At 37.7% G+C, this 19,364-nt stretch overlaps 1 protein-coding gene across 1 annotated transcript in view; it reads right to left on the bottom strand.

Moving 5' to 3' along the window:
- RYR2 (ryanodine receptor 2) overlaps window positions 1-19,364 on the bottom strand; it is a 644,069-nt gene that overhangs the window by 147,894 nt on the left and 476,811 nt on the right. Inside the window, 5 exon segments of the mRNA XM_032609082.1 lie at window positions 2,363-2,412; window positions 9,051-9,172; window positions 11,543-11,607; window positions 15,117-15,232; window positions 15,790-15,913. Coding sequence (XP_032464973.1) covers window positions 2,363-2,412; window positions 9,051-9,172; window positions 11,543-11,607; window positions 15,117-15,232; window positions 15,790-15,913 — 477 coding nt within the window.

Below are 19,364 nucleotides of genomic sequence, written 5' to 3'. Positions count from 1 at the left end.
ATGTATTTTAAATAACCAAGTTCCCTAGTTTAGTGTGTATGTAATTTGATTTATCTAAATAAAAGCTGTACAAATAAGACTAAGAATACCTTAGACTTGAAAGCCATACTGTTACAGTTCACATAGCACTTCAACATTCATCATGTCATATGAGATTTTATACATGCAATAGATCTCTAAAGTTAGCAGTTATTTTAATCTAGTTTAAAAATGAAAAACAAACAAACTAAAAAACAAAGGTTCAGAGAAGTTAAGTCCCTTGTCCAAATCATTCAGCTGGTTTAGTTGCAAATAGAGGATTTACATACAGGTTTTCTGATTCAAAGCCCATTATTCTCTCCAGGACATCACGTTAACATCTAAAACCACGCTGTAACTGTAACATGTAAAGTTTATGTGTCTAAGACTTAACATGCTAACACTTCGACAAGTCTGTATTAGAGTATGTTTGATTAATAAAAGCTTCTTGAAGTCTGTATTGTTTTACAGGCAAATGCCTAAGCAAATTTGAAACAATAAGACACTAGAATAATATAAAGACTGAATTAAAATATGCTTTTGAGATAAAGATACATAGTAGCTCTCCAATAAATTCCTGTTAAAAATAAAAATAATAGTATTTAAAGGCAAAGGGATTTAACATGCAATGATTCCTAAATGAAATACAAGAATCACAGAGAGACAGAATGAATGTCAAAATCCAGTTCTTCTCCTCTGACTGGTATGACAAGTTATATTATGCATTTATCTTCAACTACTGAACCCTTAATATATTCAAAGGGAAAAGAGAGATTAAACAACATATACAATTAATACATAGTAATGGAAGTCTACATTAGTAGACCAGTAGATTCGTTTACATATAGTTCCTCTGCAGAGGGTTATAAATCGCAAAATGGCACAAGGCAGGCTTCTGGGATGCTGAAAATGTTCTATGTCTCGACCTGAGAAAACGGGCAGATACATGTAAAATCTCATCAAGCTATGTCATCAAGCTGTTCTCAAGATCTGTGTACTCTGTCGTATATATGGAATGCCTCAAAAGTTTTAAAAATAAAATTATAGCAAAACGTAACATGGGAAACCAAGAAGTTAAAATATGTAAGAAGCTAGAGAGAGCACAACAGAAAGTATTTTTATGGGGTCCCCATCAGAGCCTTCCTCTATCATGAGAAGGTTAAGGAGTATACAAAAGCTCTGTCTGAATAATTTTCATAGAAATTTTTCTATGATGAAGAGAAGTCAAACAAAAGCCAGCCAACTTAGGAGAGCTTCCTGAAGACAATTTCCCCGTTAATTTTGGATAACTGAAACAATAATGCAAGAACTCAGGCAATTTATGAGAAATATATCTTAAAAACACCCAAATACTGGATAGAACAATATTAGAAAGCAAATACAGCATTAAGTAGTCATATCCAGAAACTATCATTTCTCAAAAAATGTAAAAGTTATTTGCATATATATACACATACACACACGTACATGTACCTAGTTCTCAGCTTATCCACTGTGGCTTTTATAGAAATGACTTAATCCTTAGGTTTTCCTGTGAATGGAATGGGACTTATAACATCTCTATCAGTACACTCAATGTTTTCTCACTGAAGTCACCCCGACGCTGTCTCAAAACCTATAGAGCATCGAGCTAAAATTTGCCTTGGCAGTTACGAAGCCGGATGCAGGAAAGCGTAAAACATAAACTCTGCCGACTGCTATGAAGTCTTAAAGCCCCACGGCAAGGAGAGTCTGTGGAAAGTGAGTGACCGCCCTGCAAGGCTCTTTGAAAGCAAGTGTTTGGGAACATGACTTTCAGCTACGTGAATTCTCAGAAATGAACAAAAACTGACTACCATGGGGTGAGGGGTGCTAGAAAAGTCGCTTTTGCCAAATCCAGGCCTCACTGTCTCTACTATGAAGCTCCAGTGTCTGGAATACAGTCGACATGCAAAGCTGTAGTCAAGAGCATTAAAAGAGTGCAGTTAAAAATTGTTGGGGTATAACAGCTCATTACTTTATCTATAAGAGATAACCAAACACAAATTCAGAGGCCCAGTTTGGCTTCGCCCCTCTGAAATAAAATATGGCCGAAGCTGCCATTTCCATTCATTTGGCCTTTAATAATATAACCTTTTGATTTTCAAGTGTGCTTTGGACTAGTACATGAAGTTACAGTCTTCAATTTCACCATAGGTAACGCTACTTATAAACAACCTTGAGGACCTTACCTTGGCCTATGACGACCATGCATCCGGCCATGCAAACATGCATTCATGCCACATAGCAGCACACAACACAGTGCAAAAGTGGCAAAGAAAACCAAGTGATGGCCATGCTAGTATTTGTTCAAGGGTCTCCTTACCAAATAGTGAAATCCTATGCCTGACAAGAACTCCAAGTTTGCAGAATAGGCTGAAGACAAAAGAAAAACAAAAGAGAAAAGGGAAAAGGGGAAGGGAAGGTAGAAAAGACAGGGAGAAATTAAATTAAAATAAAACAAAAAAGAAGAAGAAGAAAAAAAGAAAAATAAACAGCTGATATATGAGCCGGAAAAAAGCAACATGATGTCACGCAGAAAGAATCAATTCTCTGAGCAGAATGTGGAGTAAAGATATTAAAGAAAGAGTCTTTGAGTGCATATCTTTAACAAACATGGTTAAAAAAGCACATATTATACGGAACCAAAAAAAAATTGAAAGCAAAGCTAATTAATATAAAAGCAATCTATATGAACCCCGTAAGAATATAACTACTAGAAAACCACAAGGAGAAAACTTTAATTTTATCTGCCCCAAAGTACTACTGAAGTTCTAGAAATTTGTTGTTATGGGTATTATTTAACAATGGAAGTATGGTGCTTTGGGCGTAAAATGTTTACTTTTAGTATGTTTTATCATTTGGCCTTTCCTTCTCCCTGACCTTGACCACACCCCTTACACATACACCAAAGCATCCAGTGAATCTGAACACAATGAACTAGAGAGAGAATTTAAACAACTGATAAGCCCTCAGAGAAAAACGTTACAGATGTGATAACTTAAAGGGCTTCTAATGCTAATTCATGAGTTGAACATTTATTTCCTCTAGACTAAGTTCCTGGGTCTTCATGTCCTTCCTGGTGGTCACCAAGGGGAGATTCCAAATAAGGGGGCCCAGCACTCAACATGAAGACACTGGTACGCACTAATGCTTGGATCACAACCCAGAGCCTGGACAATACCCGTTCTTGTCCTGTCACGTCTGTCACCAGGCAGTCTGGTGGCTTTCTTGCTGGGCCCTATTTTTAGGAACACTCAGTTTCATGCTACAATCTCTTCTAAACATCCCTCAGGATTCAGCTCGGACATGTTTACTCCAAGAAGCCTTTTCTAACACCACGTGTTCCTTCACCACTCCCAACCCAAGCTCAAAGAAGTCCCCTCCCAGCCAGGGGCCATCTGCAAATATCTACCAGGACATTTAACCTCCCATATTACAACTGACACTCTTTTCACTTCTATCCAACACTCTTCTGAACCCTCAGAGAGCACCGGTGGTCCACAGCCAGAACTTACCAAAGCTCTAACCTTGAAAATCCATTTGTACAGCAACCCTCCCCCCACTCAGCTTGATTTTCCCAATCATGATGACAGCTATGTCCTCACTGCCTCATCCTCTCTTGCAAAGCTTTCCCATCACCAGCAGTGTGCAGATGTACACTCGTCAGGACTGAGGAGACAGGCTCTATGCCATGGAATCAGTGATGGCAACTGCTCATGGCAGAATGGGAGAAAGGAGTCAGGATCACTTTTATTACAGTGGACCACTTTTGTGGACCACTTTTATTACAGTAGGCTTTGGCCATCATCTCTCACTTCAGTAACAATGTGAAATAACGTATTGGTGAAAATTAATTATATAGGGCATGGGGTAGCTTTTCCAAGAAGACATTCATCTGCAAGTGCTTAAGTGACTTCGAGGTCTTCGGAAATCTCTTATCAGTGCTAAATATTTTTCAAACAATGATCTACTCAAGTAGATGTTAGACGTAAGATTAGACATTAGCCCTCCCGGAGCAGCATTATTTATCTTTAGGCTATAATTGAAATGAACAAAGACAATAAAACAAAAGCAACTTTCTCCAGGTGCCCTCATTCACTGAGCTTTCCGTGTGTTAACAGGGATCTGTCTCCATGTAAAGGGTGATTACATCTTAGAATTGTACACTTTGGATTCTTGGAATCTAGTCTATTTTAAGCGACATCTTTTACCTCTTACTCGTGACACTCTCTAGTATCCAGAGTGAAACATTCTGCGATGATGTTGAATTTATATTTATATTTAGGATTACGTTTTTAACCTATGAATTTGAATTACGAATTTATAATACTAGAATTATGTTTTAATCTAGACCCGGGGTGTTTTGCGGTGATAGGAAACAGAATTGCTCTGTATCCTGAGCACATTTATGTTGGAGAATCTCTCCGAAAAAAATGACTTCTTATGTTATCAGCTGCTTCCTAACTCTAGGTGTTCCTAATTAATAACAGATGTGCCACCAGAGAGAAATACAGATATATAGAAAGCTAGGTCCTAAGAAAAGACAAATCCTATCTCTCTCCCTTCCAGTGCCACCCTCTTTCAGGGTGTAGCTTCTGTGCAGACTCTAAGGTTTGATTATTATAAACTTTGGCCTGTAGTTTTTTTAAAGACAATTTCCATAATCCCGTTATCCCCTTTCTCTATATCCCTTCATTATTAACATTCTTAAGAATTCATTCTGCAGTTTCCTCCCTGACTCACTGCCCTGTGAGTTTGCTTTCCACCTCATCGCTCTCCTGAAAAACACTCTTTTGAAGTTCTCAGTACCCTCTAAGTAGCAAATCTAATAATGTCCTTTTCCGTCTCCATCCTGGAGAGCTAGCTCTCCACAGTACTTGGCATCATTAACTACTTAAATCTGTGAAACTCTGGTTTCTGTTTTACAGTATTACTTCCCACTTCCTCTCTAATTAATTGTTCTCTCTATTCTTCAAAGATCCACTTCTGAAAACCCTGGAAATGTAATAATTCTCCAAGTTTTGGTTCAGACCTTTCAGCTTCTCTCCGATTCTCCCTCAGTTTCATCTGCTTTCAGAGCTTCGAGCAGGAGATGGGTATAGATTATCCCCAAATATGTCATTTCTTGCCCTGATCTCTCCAACACCAAACACCTACTTCCCACTTTCTGCTGGATATCTCCAGCTGAATGACCTGTTAGTACTTTATCCTTCCATAAGTACCTCTTTAACCAAATTTAAACTCTTCTCAAAACTAGTTCTTCTGAAGTTTCTCGTTTTCGCTAGTGAGACCAATATTGTTCCAACCACTCAGCACTGAAACTTCAGCCCCAGGTTGGCCTCCTCCTTTCTACTTGAGATAGGACTCATTACCGAGGCATGCTTATCTTCCCTCTTCCGTGTTTCTCAGACGCAGCCCCTCTCTGCATTTACATCTCCTGTGCACTCCCAGCACTTTATATATGGCTCATTTACACTCATCACAACGTAGTTCATGGTTAGCTCTATATGTATGTGTCTCCTCAGCTATCCTTTTAAGTCCATTAAAGTTGGGAACTGTGCTGTTGTATCTGTGTGTTTATCCTCAGACCTAGGACAGCACCTTGTACCCACGGGGCATTCAGAATACTTGCTGAACAAAGCCACGGGTAGCACCACCTACTGGAAGGAGCACTTCTGTTACAACAGCTTGCATCCCTGCCATAGCTCCTAACACCTGCCATGGCTTCCCAGCCATGCTACTCTTATCAATCCTACTTATGCTCCCAGACTGTCCTCATTCTTCTACTTAAAAAGCGTCAATGGCTTCTTAGTGCTAATGATTAAGTAGAAAGAATAAAGCTATTTTGACAGTTACTCTCAATTACAGTGTTCCATCATGAATCCACATAACCTATATTTCTCCTAAATGACCAGCTTCTACGCTGTACGCTGTTATCTAAAAAATATACCTTTTTCTTAATCTCTGACCTACATATTTTTTAAGATCAACTTTGAATGTCATGACTTCCATAAATCTCCAGCCCATCCATACCCATCTAAGGGGTTCTTACTTTACTTTGAATCCTATAGCACCGCTCAGCTTTCTGCTATTGGAACAATATTTATTCCCATATACTTAGCCACGGTCATGTATACTCCTGGAGTGCAGATGCCCCATCTAACGCATCTCTGTGGACAGGAGAATACTGACTGTAGACAGGAAATGCTCGATACCTAATTTCTAGTACCAGGAGGTCTCTAAACAACTCATGGGAACAACCTGGTTTTAACTGTGGAGAAATTAATTTAGATCCACATAACTACTGCTACACCCAACTGTTAAATACAAATTAAAACGATCATGGCCATGCTCATCATGTGTATACAGGTATGCTTGTTTATTCATAGTAGCAGGGCCAGTTTTTTTTAAACCTGTTTTATTCTATTTTTTACGTATTTTACTCATTGAAGTCATATTTAACTGAAGTAGTAAGAAATCAGAGATTTACAAATTTCAGTGATTCCATTTCAACATGCCAAACAAATTATTTAATTTGTTTTTGTTAATGTGATAGTGATGTTGGTTGTTTTAAAACGTATCTTTATGATTATTAAAGTAAGATTTTTTTCATCTTAAAAACTTGGAAAACACATAAAAATAGTAATATAAAATCTACAATGCACTACCTAAAGAAAACCACCATTAACATTAAATGTATCCCTTACCAGTACTTTTCTATACATAAAAATTTAGGTTCTTTTAAAAAATCCAAATCAATACTATTTGAACAAATGTTTTATTTTTTAAGTGATAATTTTCCTAAGTTATCATGTATTTGTACCCATCATCATTTTAATGACTGGGCAACATGTACCATAATTTATTTACCATCACCTTATTCATTTTTCAACTCTGATTTTTTTCTCTCTGAGGATAAATTCTACCTATGTTTGGCATTAAAGTACTGTGAAGAAATCAGTTACTTCTGTTGTTATGTCTCATTCCTGTATGTTGGAATTTTAATGGCATACATTAAATTTTAATGGCATACATTCCCTTTTTCGGAAGTGCTAGTGGGAGAAGTAAAACTTACCAACCCTCTTTCCAAGAAGTGAAGAAAAAAATTGAAGATGAAATCATTAAAAACTGGGGCAGTGTTATTAAAGGCCCCAAAACTACATCAACGGAGGCTAGCACAGTATCGTGATGTTCTTCTGATTTCTTCTATGAGGGATATAGTTGGTAAAGGAGAATTAGTTACTTCTGTAGTTAGTGAACAGTTCTTAGAGTAAAACTGAAAAATGAATGGCGAAAATAAGACACAATAAAAGGGGAAGGGAAAGAGCAGAACTTGCATAATTTTTTTTCATTTTTTTCCCTATATTCTCCAACTGTGTTTTGACTTACGTTAATGAATGTGATTAAATTAACAACACCCTCTAGGAACAAAGTTTCTGTTACAAAAGGTTAACTGGCCAGGAAAGACTAGGAGACTTTGCAGTAGCCTTGGTTCCATAGTGTTTAATGATAACTTGGTGTTGTGGCATTTTCCAGCTACTGTACGCACTCACCATCCACAGGGGAACACGGGGCCAGTGGTGTGGATGAGTGCGCGTGTGAAAGGAGGAGAGATGGGTCTCTCTCTCTCCTAGGGAAGGCGGAAAGAAGGCCATGCCATAGTGGGGAAGGGGAGGGGGTTATTTGCATCTTGGAAAGTAGCTCTTCCTTCCCTTTCCTTCTGGTAACACAGTTGGTGGAAACGAAGTAAGTCACTGGAATGGATTCTCTGTTATTTTAACTATCATCCATTTTATCAACTTCACAGGAAGCTTATTATTTGAAGAAGTTTGGAAACACTTTTAATGCTGCTGCAATCTTACATCACATGATTGGCTATCTATCTGTTGGTAGACAACCAACTAGACAATAAATTTGAGTAAAGAGATGAGCTTAAGATCCCACCCCCAGTGCTATGCACCACAGGAATCTTACTTCCTCTTAACCCTCTGGGAACAGTCTACATTCAATGTCATCTCACCCTGTCCAACAGGCTGATACTGCACTGCCATTCAACATATCATTAAAGTCAAGTCTATGCTATGAATCTAAAATTGCTCTAAAAAAAGTCTTAAGAAAATAAAAAAGAGGTTTGTTTCTCAGGCAAGCCTCTGATGACAGATCCATAGATACTGTGAAATGATAAATGCATATTCTTTTAAGATGTTAAACTTGTGATAATACTGCTAAACAGCAATAGATAACTAAAAAATGTCAAGACCAAGGAAAGCCTGTACTCTACTTTATACAAGGTACTCATTTTTATAAAAAATTTTTTCAAATACAGTCTAAAAGTTGGTTTGGACTCCTATGCAATGTAATGCAGAAGAAGGCTTTCTCAGTAATTGATTCTCATGTATACTAAGTTCTGGCAGAATTTTGAGGACTCAAACTTTTCACCTCAGCAGAATCACAAATAAATCGCCAAAGAATACTTGGGTTTAAAGAGAAATAAGAAAGCACTGCTAGGATGCTGGCTTGACTGGCGTGAGCAGAAAGCTTTAAAAAATATATATGCTTACTTCATTTTATCCCAAGATTGCTCATAATTTTTTAAAATTTAAAGTTATAATTTCTGAAAATGAGATTCTGCTGAAAAACACAGGCTGGCAAAAACATTCGATTTGAATAAATTTTCAGGAATCCAATGTTAAAAAGTATCATTTAACAAAAAATACGAATACACTGACGCATCGCATCTCCAGCCTCTCTACTTGCGGATTCTGTATTGGGTATTTTGTTCCTTCTACTCAGCATTACATTTAGCAGTAAAATATAAGAAAACTCAACACCTAGAACACATGTATTAACTTGCCAAAACCATCCTTCTCATAGTGTTTGATTCCAAGGGGCCAGGGGCCGGGGAACATGGGTGGGAACTCTTCACATGATCCTGCTTCAAAAACCTGAGATGCTCGTTCTCAAAAGGAAATACACTTAAACAACAGTCTTTATTTTTTATAGCTGTTTACCTAGTCACCATTTCTTTCTCTTTGTTTGATGCATGTCCTCCAGAACAGAGAGGTCGGCTTGCTGCAGATAAGAAGTATAAACGATGGTTTTTGAAATACTGATCAATTAAAGGAAGAACAACCTGAAAGAAAGGAAAAGAAAACAGATCTACACAGTGGACTCTTCCGGGGGATGAATGAGTGCTGAGTTTTTAGAGCAGCCAGAGTTCTGTCCACATGCAGTAAGTCCCCAATATCCACAGCCATGCCAGTCAGCACCATTTCAAAGTACGCCTCTCGTAAGTCTCACTCTGCTGTCTCCAGTCCCTATGTGTGTGCGTGTGTGTGTGTAATTGTAAAAAAAAAAACACATCAGATTTTCAATGGTTTGAAATTAGTCTCAATATTTTCTCAAAATGAAACAGTCTTAATATTTTCACATCATGCAGTTCCGTGCCTGAAAGGTTCAGAAATAATCAGTGATGACCTTCTACTGAGTCTCTACCATGTCTGAGGATTGTAACTGATATGCTATCATTTCATGTATCCCAGTAACCACTCTGTACGGTAGGTGCCATCATCCCTGATTTCTAGGTATTAAATTGAGATGTAGAAAGTGAATGATTTACTCAAGAGTCACATTGCCACTTACCTACCTGCACAAAGCTCTTACCTGGCCTCTGTCAAAGCCCACCTCCCGATTCTGCCCTCTAATCCTGATGGCTGTTGGCCAATTCCTCCCCCTCCTCCGTCCACATGCTTTGTACCTGCCATTCACTCTGTCTGAGATGCTCTCCCCACACCCCATAACCTACTCACTTCACTCCTCCTGCAGGCCTCAGTGTAGTGGCACTTCATCAGATAAGCCTTTGCTGGCCTGTCAACTAGATAAACTCCCTGCATCCTCTGGTCTTTGAACATCATTTGCAATTTTATATTTTATATGTATGATTTTTTGGGTTAGTCTCTCTCCCTAAGAGTCTCTAAGGCACACAAGAGAAAGAAAAGAAACATTTCTGTGTTTGTTTCCCATTAAAGTCCTCTCCTGGCCTCTATGACTACTGCTTGTTCTGTTTCATTTACCACTGATGCACCAGCGCTTAGGACCTTGTTGCAAGCCTGTAGCAAGCGCTAGATAAATATCTGTTGAATAAATAAATGAAAAAAGTAATAATAAATGGCATTACCAGTATTTAGACTCAAGCCTGTCTAAATACATTTTTTCCCCTACAAGGTAGGTATATTTTTTAATAATAGGAATACAAAAGCTTTTGGTGATCTTCCTAGGAAGTGGTGACACTGCCTGAACTTAATGACTGACATATAGTAGGTACTCAATAAATATGTGAATGAGTGAATCAGAGACTTAGTAGAAATTAAGCCACATTAGGCATGCATCTGCAAACAAAATCACTAGGGGCGCTGAGTACACAGGCAATGAAATACAAGAATGTATTTTAAACGTGTGATTAGAGGCCATGAATACAAGCACTTCTGATCACTGGTTCTCAAGGGCGATTACATCCTAGCAGAACAGATAACCAGCAATGTGCAGCCCAAGACAGACTTCAGAGGACTGATACAGATTTGGGGTGCAATACTGAGTGGAAAGAAAAGACAAGAGAAATCTCCCTTACAGTAAAGGGTACAATTCTGAAAACATATAATAGAAACCAAATATTAATCAGTCAAAATAACATGTCATTTTGTAAATGACCTATAACCACCAAATGCAAGTACTTTGAGAGGAAATGGACGGAAATCATTAGGTCTTCAGGTTAACTAAAACATATTGTAAATAGGAAAGCTTCCCAAGGGCATTCTGTCTTTGTGATAGTGAATCTCCAGGACATAAATCCATGCATGGCACAGACTAGGCTCAGAGTAAACACTGAGTACGTGAATGGACCCAATGTGGACACTTTGCAACTCTTCATCTCCTTCCCGTACCGGCTGGAGTGTGCACACAGCAAGTTCTTGATAAATTCGTATTAAACGGAATAAATAAAAATCATGGGATATACACTAAATATGAACAATTGATCCTCTCTGAGCCTCAGTTTTCCTCTTCTGAGTAGGATTCAGGTCCCACAAGGATTCTATAGTATAGGTTCTTATACCCACTGATAAATTAACTCATGGTTTTCCTCTATAACAAAGAAATATTCATCTAAAAATTTTAAATCAGAATATTCAAATGTTAGGAAATAGATGTTTCTCCTTTATGTCATATGATAAAGCCAAAAAAGAGAACTTTGAGTCAGACTTCACAGAGGGCAAGGTCATTTGAGAAATACAATACGGAGAGCAGAGCAAGTTAAAGCATGACCAAAGGTGCTGGGAGCACATTTATCCCACGTGATTCATGCAGTTATTTTCATGCCACAGAATATTTAGTTAGAGTAGAATTCACATTTGTAGACAAGTGCATTCCATAAAGAGGCAACGATCTAAAGAGTATATTTGGTAAACACACATATTGAAGGAAATACAGGACGGATTGTATACTGTACTTTAGCAAAGAACTTGATTTCTTGTTCATAAGGGAAATGTTCTCCTTTGCTTCTGCTGCCACCATCTGTAGACATGAAGAGTTTTTAGGTACATGTTGCACTTCAAACATTGCAAGATATTCACCCTAAATGCTAAGTTTAGAACACATTGCTAAATGCGTTACCCCACTAAACTGAATACAAAAATATAAAGGCTAACTTCAGTTGTGTAATTTAAAAAAAGATTAAAAACATACCCAAATCAAAATAAAAAAGCTCTTGAGACAGCCCATACATGTGGTTACAAGCACAAACATACTGGTGTAGCTTTGAGATCTGATTGACAAGTAGGGAGGAAACTGGAATAAAGTAAAAATCCCACATTTTTAGCAGGAAAATCCCACATTCTCTTTCAGTAAGAAAGAAGCTCCCTGGGGTGAGAAAAGTGAGTGGAAAATAAGTAAACGTAATTTGTTAGATGTTAACACGGACCTCTAAATAAAGATAGTGACTTCTTGGTGTGACTGCAAGTTACAGCCTTTAATATTAATATACCAATGGAAAAATTTCAGGAAGCCAGTGCCTGTGATGAGGGGGAGGACCACAGCTGTAATACTAGGTTGGAAAATTAACATTCTGCTAAAGAATAAAAGTTCACCAGTGTCAAAAGATAATTTTCATAAGCAAAGCAAAAAGCCCTGAATTTCCCCCATGGTGTAGAAAATGAGTTCAAGGTTAAGAACTGATTGACTGAATATGTTTAGCTTAGAAGGTGGCCTTTCCTACCTCCCTCATGCATATAAAGGAGGTTTCATACATATAGAAGAGGTAGCAATAAACTATAATAACCACGATGCTATGCAGAACAGATTGGAGAGCTAAGAATTTCAGAACTGGATATAAGGTTTCAGTGTAAAATCTGTAAGCAGAGTTTCCATATTTTATAAGAATCAAACTGACTTTTGCTTGAAAAAGTTCTCTTGTCCATAGAAATAAAAACAATTTGAAATACACTTTATTAAATCTTAAGCATAAATTCAGGATAACTTTTAGAGAACTTAGCTAATACTTTGTAAAATCAGACAGTGCTCTTCCGATGAATAAGTAAAAGAAAATAATGGCTTTTCAATGCTCGTGAATTTCAATTTCTTTTTTTTTTTTTTTTTTTTTTTTTGCGGTATGCGGGCCTCTCACTGTTGTGGCCTCTCCTGTTGCGGAGCACAGGCTCCGGACGCGCAGGCTCAGCGGCCATGGCTCACGGGCCCAGCCGCTCCGCGGCATGTGGGATCCTCCCAGACCGGGGCACGAACCCGTGTCCCCTGCATTGGCAGGCGGACTCTCAACCACTGCGCCACCAGGGAAGCCCTCAATTTCTTTTAAATCACTTTTGCACTAAATCTCTCTCAAGCATATTATGCAGAATGGCTGGATCCACCTAAGGGACCTTCTCATATAAACGTTATTGAGACAGAAATTTGTACCTATCTAAATCTGCTAATATTTCAAAGAACTAAATAGGAAATATCTTTCCTTTCATTATATATTTTAACAAAAATGCCTCTGTAGAAAATGTGAAAAGATCTGGAGAGAGTATGATCTGTGATGTAATACAAAACTTCAAAAAAGGCACAGGCATATTCTTACCATCACCATGAGCCTATGTTTAAGAATGAATATATTAAAGATGTGTTGCAAAGGCAATAAAGTGTAAGATGAAAGAAGACGGTATTACAGAAATTTTGGGTTTTAGTAATAATGAAAAATGAAAATGAAAACAAATGATCATGTAGACAATCTCAACTCTGCTTCTCCTCTTGACAGAATTCTTGTACATAATTTGCCCTGCCAAAGCCACCTGAAAATGGAAGAGGTAACAGCAGCAATTGTAAAAAAAAAAACTAATTTTGTTGGGCTCTATATTAATCTAACCTTATTTCTCCCCAGAATTCTGTTCATAGTACCTTCTCTATCCTATAGAAAGAAAGAAATGTGTGAAGTGGGTGAATCTGCCCTGTAGTTAGCTTCTCACCACTCCTTACACACAAATGCTGTCCTAGAAGGTTTATTCAGAAACTTGAATATAATGTGAATAAAGCGAAGCCTAAACACATTTTACCCTTCAAAGTTCTGTTTCTGCTACCCATACATAAGCAAAAACTTTGCTTATTCCCTTTCCAAACGATCACTCTTCATTCCCTCTTCTCCTCTCATCAAAAAAAAAAAAAAAAAAAAAAAAAAGGCTGGATCCCAGAGCTGCTACTCATACAGATACTTTTAAATGTGGATTAGAAATGTCAACACTTAACTTTGTGCATAAAAGCTTCAAAAGTTCACCATGGCCTCATGCTTGTTCTTTGGTCAAATTTCATTCAGACTAATTTGGCTACTAGTCAAGGTGACTATCATATTTAAAAAAATATATTGTTGGATGAGTTACAAAGAGACTGCATATTATAGATTAGTTTGTATAATTGGCCTTTATGAAAAAGATGATTAAGAGAGGAAAAATATAGCATTTGTACTGTAGCTAAAGAGGCAGGTGGAAGAAGAGGGAGGTTCTTTAAGAGAACGATGCTCAAGTAGAAAATCTCTAATCACATTGGGGATCCAGGGGCCAGGAACAAGAAAATACCAGAGCTCGAATTCCTATAAACGTTAATCTGATGCTGTGCTGAAAACTAATATAAATCCTAAGAAAACAGCAGCAAAAAGAGCCCTTGGTTAGGAGGGGTTTGTTGCTGATGTATCACTAAGGGATCTAGGACTACGGGCCCCAAGGAAAGGGGCTGAAAACAGAAAGAATGAGGGTTAAAAAACCAAAACAAAACCAGAAAGAGAACTTTAAAACTGGAAAAGAAAACGAGAAGATGCCTTTCAAAAAGGACCAAACTCTACTCCTTTATATCCTAATACCAACCAGTGGCTGGAAGGGGATCTGACACAAAGGTGAGTAATTGACAACTTGAATTTTAATTCAACAATGCTGAGGATAAACACAAAATAAGAGAGGTGAGAGGAGGCTGTCTTGATGATCTGTTCTGAATCTTAGATTTAAAATAAGGAGTTCTTTTTGTACTTAAATGGCACTGAGCCAGATGGGGAAGAGGTTTTTCCTTTCGCTCTAAGAGAATAATCAAGTATTCTGTATTGCAGATACTCTAATATAAATGTGTAACGCTGCACAGGCTAAACTCAAGGCCTTTACATTGTCTAGACATTTGGAGAATCCAGAGTTTTAGTTTAGATTTTTTTAAGAGCAGAGAAATTAATTTCATTAGGAAAGATTTAAGTGTACCTTAAAATCTGATGTCCATCCAATGTATCTTTCAAAATGAAAAATCAATGCCAATAAACATTTTAAGGAGAAAAGTATTACATGTTAGATTTTTTTTAAGTTCTCAAAATTTACCCATCCTTAAAAATGAGTTTGCCTATTGACTTTTAGACTCAAATTAGTATTATGATGGATAGAAAGTGTTTATACCATCCGGAAGCACACAAGCATCACAGTAGTCTATGCTGTTCTATCTCCTGATGTTGTAAATGTTAAGAATAACAAAAACTGGGCTGTTAGTAATAGGACTATGGTACCTACCAAACTCCAGGATATACTGGTGGGCTTCGTCCACATAGCGAATGAGTTGCTGAAGGAAACTATAGGCAAATCGTTTCTCAATAGAAGGAGTGTCCAATTCCAGGTCCTTGAATCCTCTAGAACAGCAAAAAGGAAAAATGGAAACCATCATCTACAAAGACTGTGAGAAGGTAAGGTAAAAACGAAATATATTTTGTTAAATACCTATATATAGAGAAGTATATTTAACATGTTACATATAGCAATATATAGATGTGTATATATACACACACACAGATATAGATAAATTTGCAAGGTTAGCTAATATTCTTGTAGCTAAAAACAAAAAAGATTTAATTTATAAAAAATACTTTGCACCTGATATAAAACTGTACTAAATAACTATTACTATGTAATAAAATGTTGCATTTAGAAAAATAGAGTATCATTTTTGCCTAGGGATTTTGCCTAAATGATGGATGGGGACTTAACATAAGAAGTGTAAGGAACTCAATTATGTGGCACAACAGCTAAGGGCATTAATGTTTCTGACACGTATATTTTGAACATACTAAACAGTAGCTCTAAGATTTAAAGAGATCACTGAGTTCATTTTCAGCCTTAAATCTGACAGGGATATTTAAATATTCAGTCTTATAACGAGAATGTGTGACTGGAGTAGGTGTGCTTTTACCTGGATACAGCATAGCCATTGATCTGCAGGAACTTGAGGATGTCCTGTGCTTTTTCCCTATCCTTGGCTTTCTCTTTGGCCGTCAGTGTATCATAGGGTACCAGCAGGGGATGGTTTCCACCTCCTAAGAGGATGTCAAGACAGAAACACAGCATAGTAATTAGAAAATAATGTGAAATGAGATATGGCTGCATGTATAATAGGACTGCACTACAGCACTTCTGGTGTCCTCCACTTATACACAGGATATACAGGACTCATATAAGACTTCCCTCTCTCGTGCCTTTAATGCTCCAATTAATTCAGGAAACCTGTTCAAAAAAGACTGTGCTTATGCCTTCTAAGAGGCAATTAAAACATGAACACACAGGCATTTGTAATTTCAAATGCCAATGACATCTGCAGTCACACAAGAAAGGAAAAGAAGCTGTGTTCTCCTCTCCACTGGAACTCCAAATGCAGAGTGTATTTATGCACCAAAACATGCACAGCTGGATCCAGTAAAATTACAAGGCATGTTTCAAGCAATATGCTTCATTGGCCACCACACAGAGAGAAGAGAAAAAAATGTCTTAAATATGGAATTTTTACTATGCCTCCCAGATCAGAGAGTACTTGATGGTCACATCTTTCTAAATATACAAAACCCACACTTAGACTGCAGGTACAAGTTGATTGCTCTTAAATATCTAATAAAAGTAACATATGTACTTGATTAAGAATTTTGGCAAGAACCTAGGTTTCTACTATACCTCTTCTGGTAAGAAATACTAAAAGCATTCTTTGAGATTTGAAAATTCTGGGAAGCATTTAAACTTAAAAAAACTGATACAAAGAAAACAATTTATAAAACTATAAATTTTATAAAACTTTTTGTAAAAATTATAAAAATTTCAAAAAATGCCCTGGTAATTCCAGATGTTAAGATTTCATACAGGGAATGCTATTAAAGCAGCAGCAACATGCATAGCATAGTATGTCCCAAATTTAAAGTTTACAAAATACATATAGGAATATATTTTATGCGGGATGCTGAAATTCCTTGAAATACAACTGCTAAGGGAACACCAGAAAAAAACAACTATTTTGTTTGAATTATGACAACATAGAGACTATTAAATCCCTGTCCGATGGGGTTAAGCCAGGAGCTCCCCAAACAATCATAAATGTTGAACCGGCCCCACACAAGAAATAAGCAGACAAAAAGGCAAAGGAGAAAATGCCATGCTCTCCTAGAGCTTGCTTTGACTGAGAGCGCCATCTACAGAAATGCAATCACGCACTGAACCTTCTGACCATTAGGTGACACTATACACCACAAATGCAAAGGGAGAGTCAGGAACTACCACGTTAACCTGAAGCATATTAAGAAGCCATCAGTAATTTTACAGTATGATACAATTATTAATGTAATATAATACACTTGTCAGAAGAATACAATTCTCATGTGATACTAAGAAACATTTTGTGGACAGCAAGAAGGATATAGAATCAACTACTAAGCCCACTGAGAACAAATTTGACTTCTGTCATAATCAGAGATAGAATTTAAAAGCATATTTTATGAAGAAATTTATGAAGCAAACATTTAACTTAATCATGCTGCGATCATAACCTATTTAGAAATTCCACTATTGCATGTAGTCCTTTATTCCTAGAGAAACTGGCAACTTAATTTGTAATCCGCAATGATCTGGTGTGGGGTGTCAGACACTAACAGGTTACTTTGGGAAGGGTGAGGGGCAAGGGGGGGTGGGGAAGAGGGAAAGAGAGAAAGAGAGAGAGAGAATGAATAAAGCCTAAACTTTAAAAATCCTAAGAACACAAAGTACGCTCTGACCCTAAAACCCTTCAGAACTAGATAGGGTGGGTTCTTTGAAGTCAGCCAACAGACTGGAAATGATGTCCTTTGCTGTGCCACTTAGCTAATGGCAGTGTGACTACCTTGGTCTTGCCTATTTACAACATGAGTATAGATATTTTGTGGAAGGGAGGTAAAGAAACGAGCTAAACCTGAGAGGTGAATAAATACGCAGGAATTCCTAGGACTCTGCCTCAGACATACTGCCTGGCTTGTGTACTCATTCATGCTAAAGGGTCAAAGTTGTTTTGACACCAGCACTGTCCTTGGCTTAGTGACAGATCATTGCAGCCCAAAATATGTGGTAGTGGGGAAAGAAGAATAAAAAGAAATGCTAGTTCTTTACATTTTTCACTAATTGGGGAACGTGGATAATATTTCTTGGACTCTCACTCCTTTTTTCTATTCATGACATACTCCTTAAACTGCCTGATTTCCCCCATACTCTGCTAGCTTCTTAAAGTAGATTGGGAAGGCACTGAGGAACAGACAACCTGGGTGAGCAAAAGAGGACATTTTCTCCCAGTTTTTCTAAAGCAGATTCATCTTCTGCACATAGATGTAGGGATGGTAGAAGAGCCCTGAGCCCTGGATGGGGCTGAAACAAGTGGGCAGGTGTGTCACTGACTCTTAGTTGTCCAAGTGCCCAAATGACTAAATGGCTATTTCAAGTCATTTCCTTATTCCTGACTTCCTGGCCACTCTCTTCTTTCCTGCTGTTTCTTTGTCTCTTTCCTATTGTTTCTCAATGTCTCTCTCTCTCAAACACACACACACACACACACACACACACACACACACCCCATAGGTACTAAGACATGCAGTAGGTGACAGGCCTCTCCCACACTCCCACCCACAGAGTTGTCAGGACACAAGTTGGCTGTCAAAGTCTCCAGGAGAGGGAACACATTGGAGAAAAGACACCTGTAGCTTCTGTCCTAAAACTGCCCACAGTCTCAAGCTTTTCTGGTTCCAAGAATCATTTCTCCTTCCTTTAGCCCCAATAACTTAAAAGCCGAGATCCAGTGCTATATACTTCAATACCTTTCATATTGGCCTGCTGTTTTAGTGCCAAACAACTCCCTTTCTCCTTTGAAAGGGTAGTCTTCATGGGGTAAGAATACTAATTTCACTACCTCACCTTTTAGCCTTTGCTCCAATTATGCTTGTCTCCCCCCTACACAGTATGAATTTGGACCAGTACAAGCTGGATGCAGAGGTACAGATGCCTCATTTATGAGTGATGTGCTTCAAAGAAAACACTGACTGTAGGACACCCAATGGCTGGCCCAGAAGTTAAAGGATGATGATTTTCTAGCATACTTATTAGACGTGAGTACTAAGATAGCTGCTTATTACTCTTAGTTGTAACCAAACCATAGTGATTGAAACACACTTAGAAAACAAAACTGAATTTTTTTTCATGTAATCTGCTCATGGAACAAACAGTAATTTTGTTAACTAGTTATGTGGACAATGCTCCTTCAATAACCTAAGTGAAAATTCTATAACTCTGTAACTCAGTTACCCATCCATCCTTCCATCCATCCATCAGCCAATCAAATAACTGATCATTCATTTTACAAACACTGATGGAATGTTTCTAGAAAAACAGGTCTAGCCCTGAGCCAAATTCTTGAATAGGCAATTCTGGTATATGGAATCCTTTTTGTTCATTTCTATGCCCAATTCTAATTTGTTTTCCTTGGTTTCC

This window comes from Phocoena sinus, chromosome 16 (assembly GCF_008692025.1).
Source record: "Phocoena sinus isolate mPhoSin1 chromosome 16, mPhoSin1.pri, whole genome shotgun sequence".
NCBI classification, from domain to species: Eukaryota; Metazoa; Chordata; class Mammalia; order Artiodactyla; family Phocoenidae; genus Phocoena; species Phocoena sinus.
Note: the sequence above shows the minus strand (reverse complement) of the source record. Positions and strands in the feature narration are given on the sequence as shown.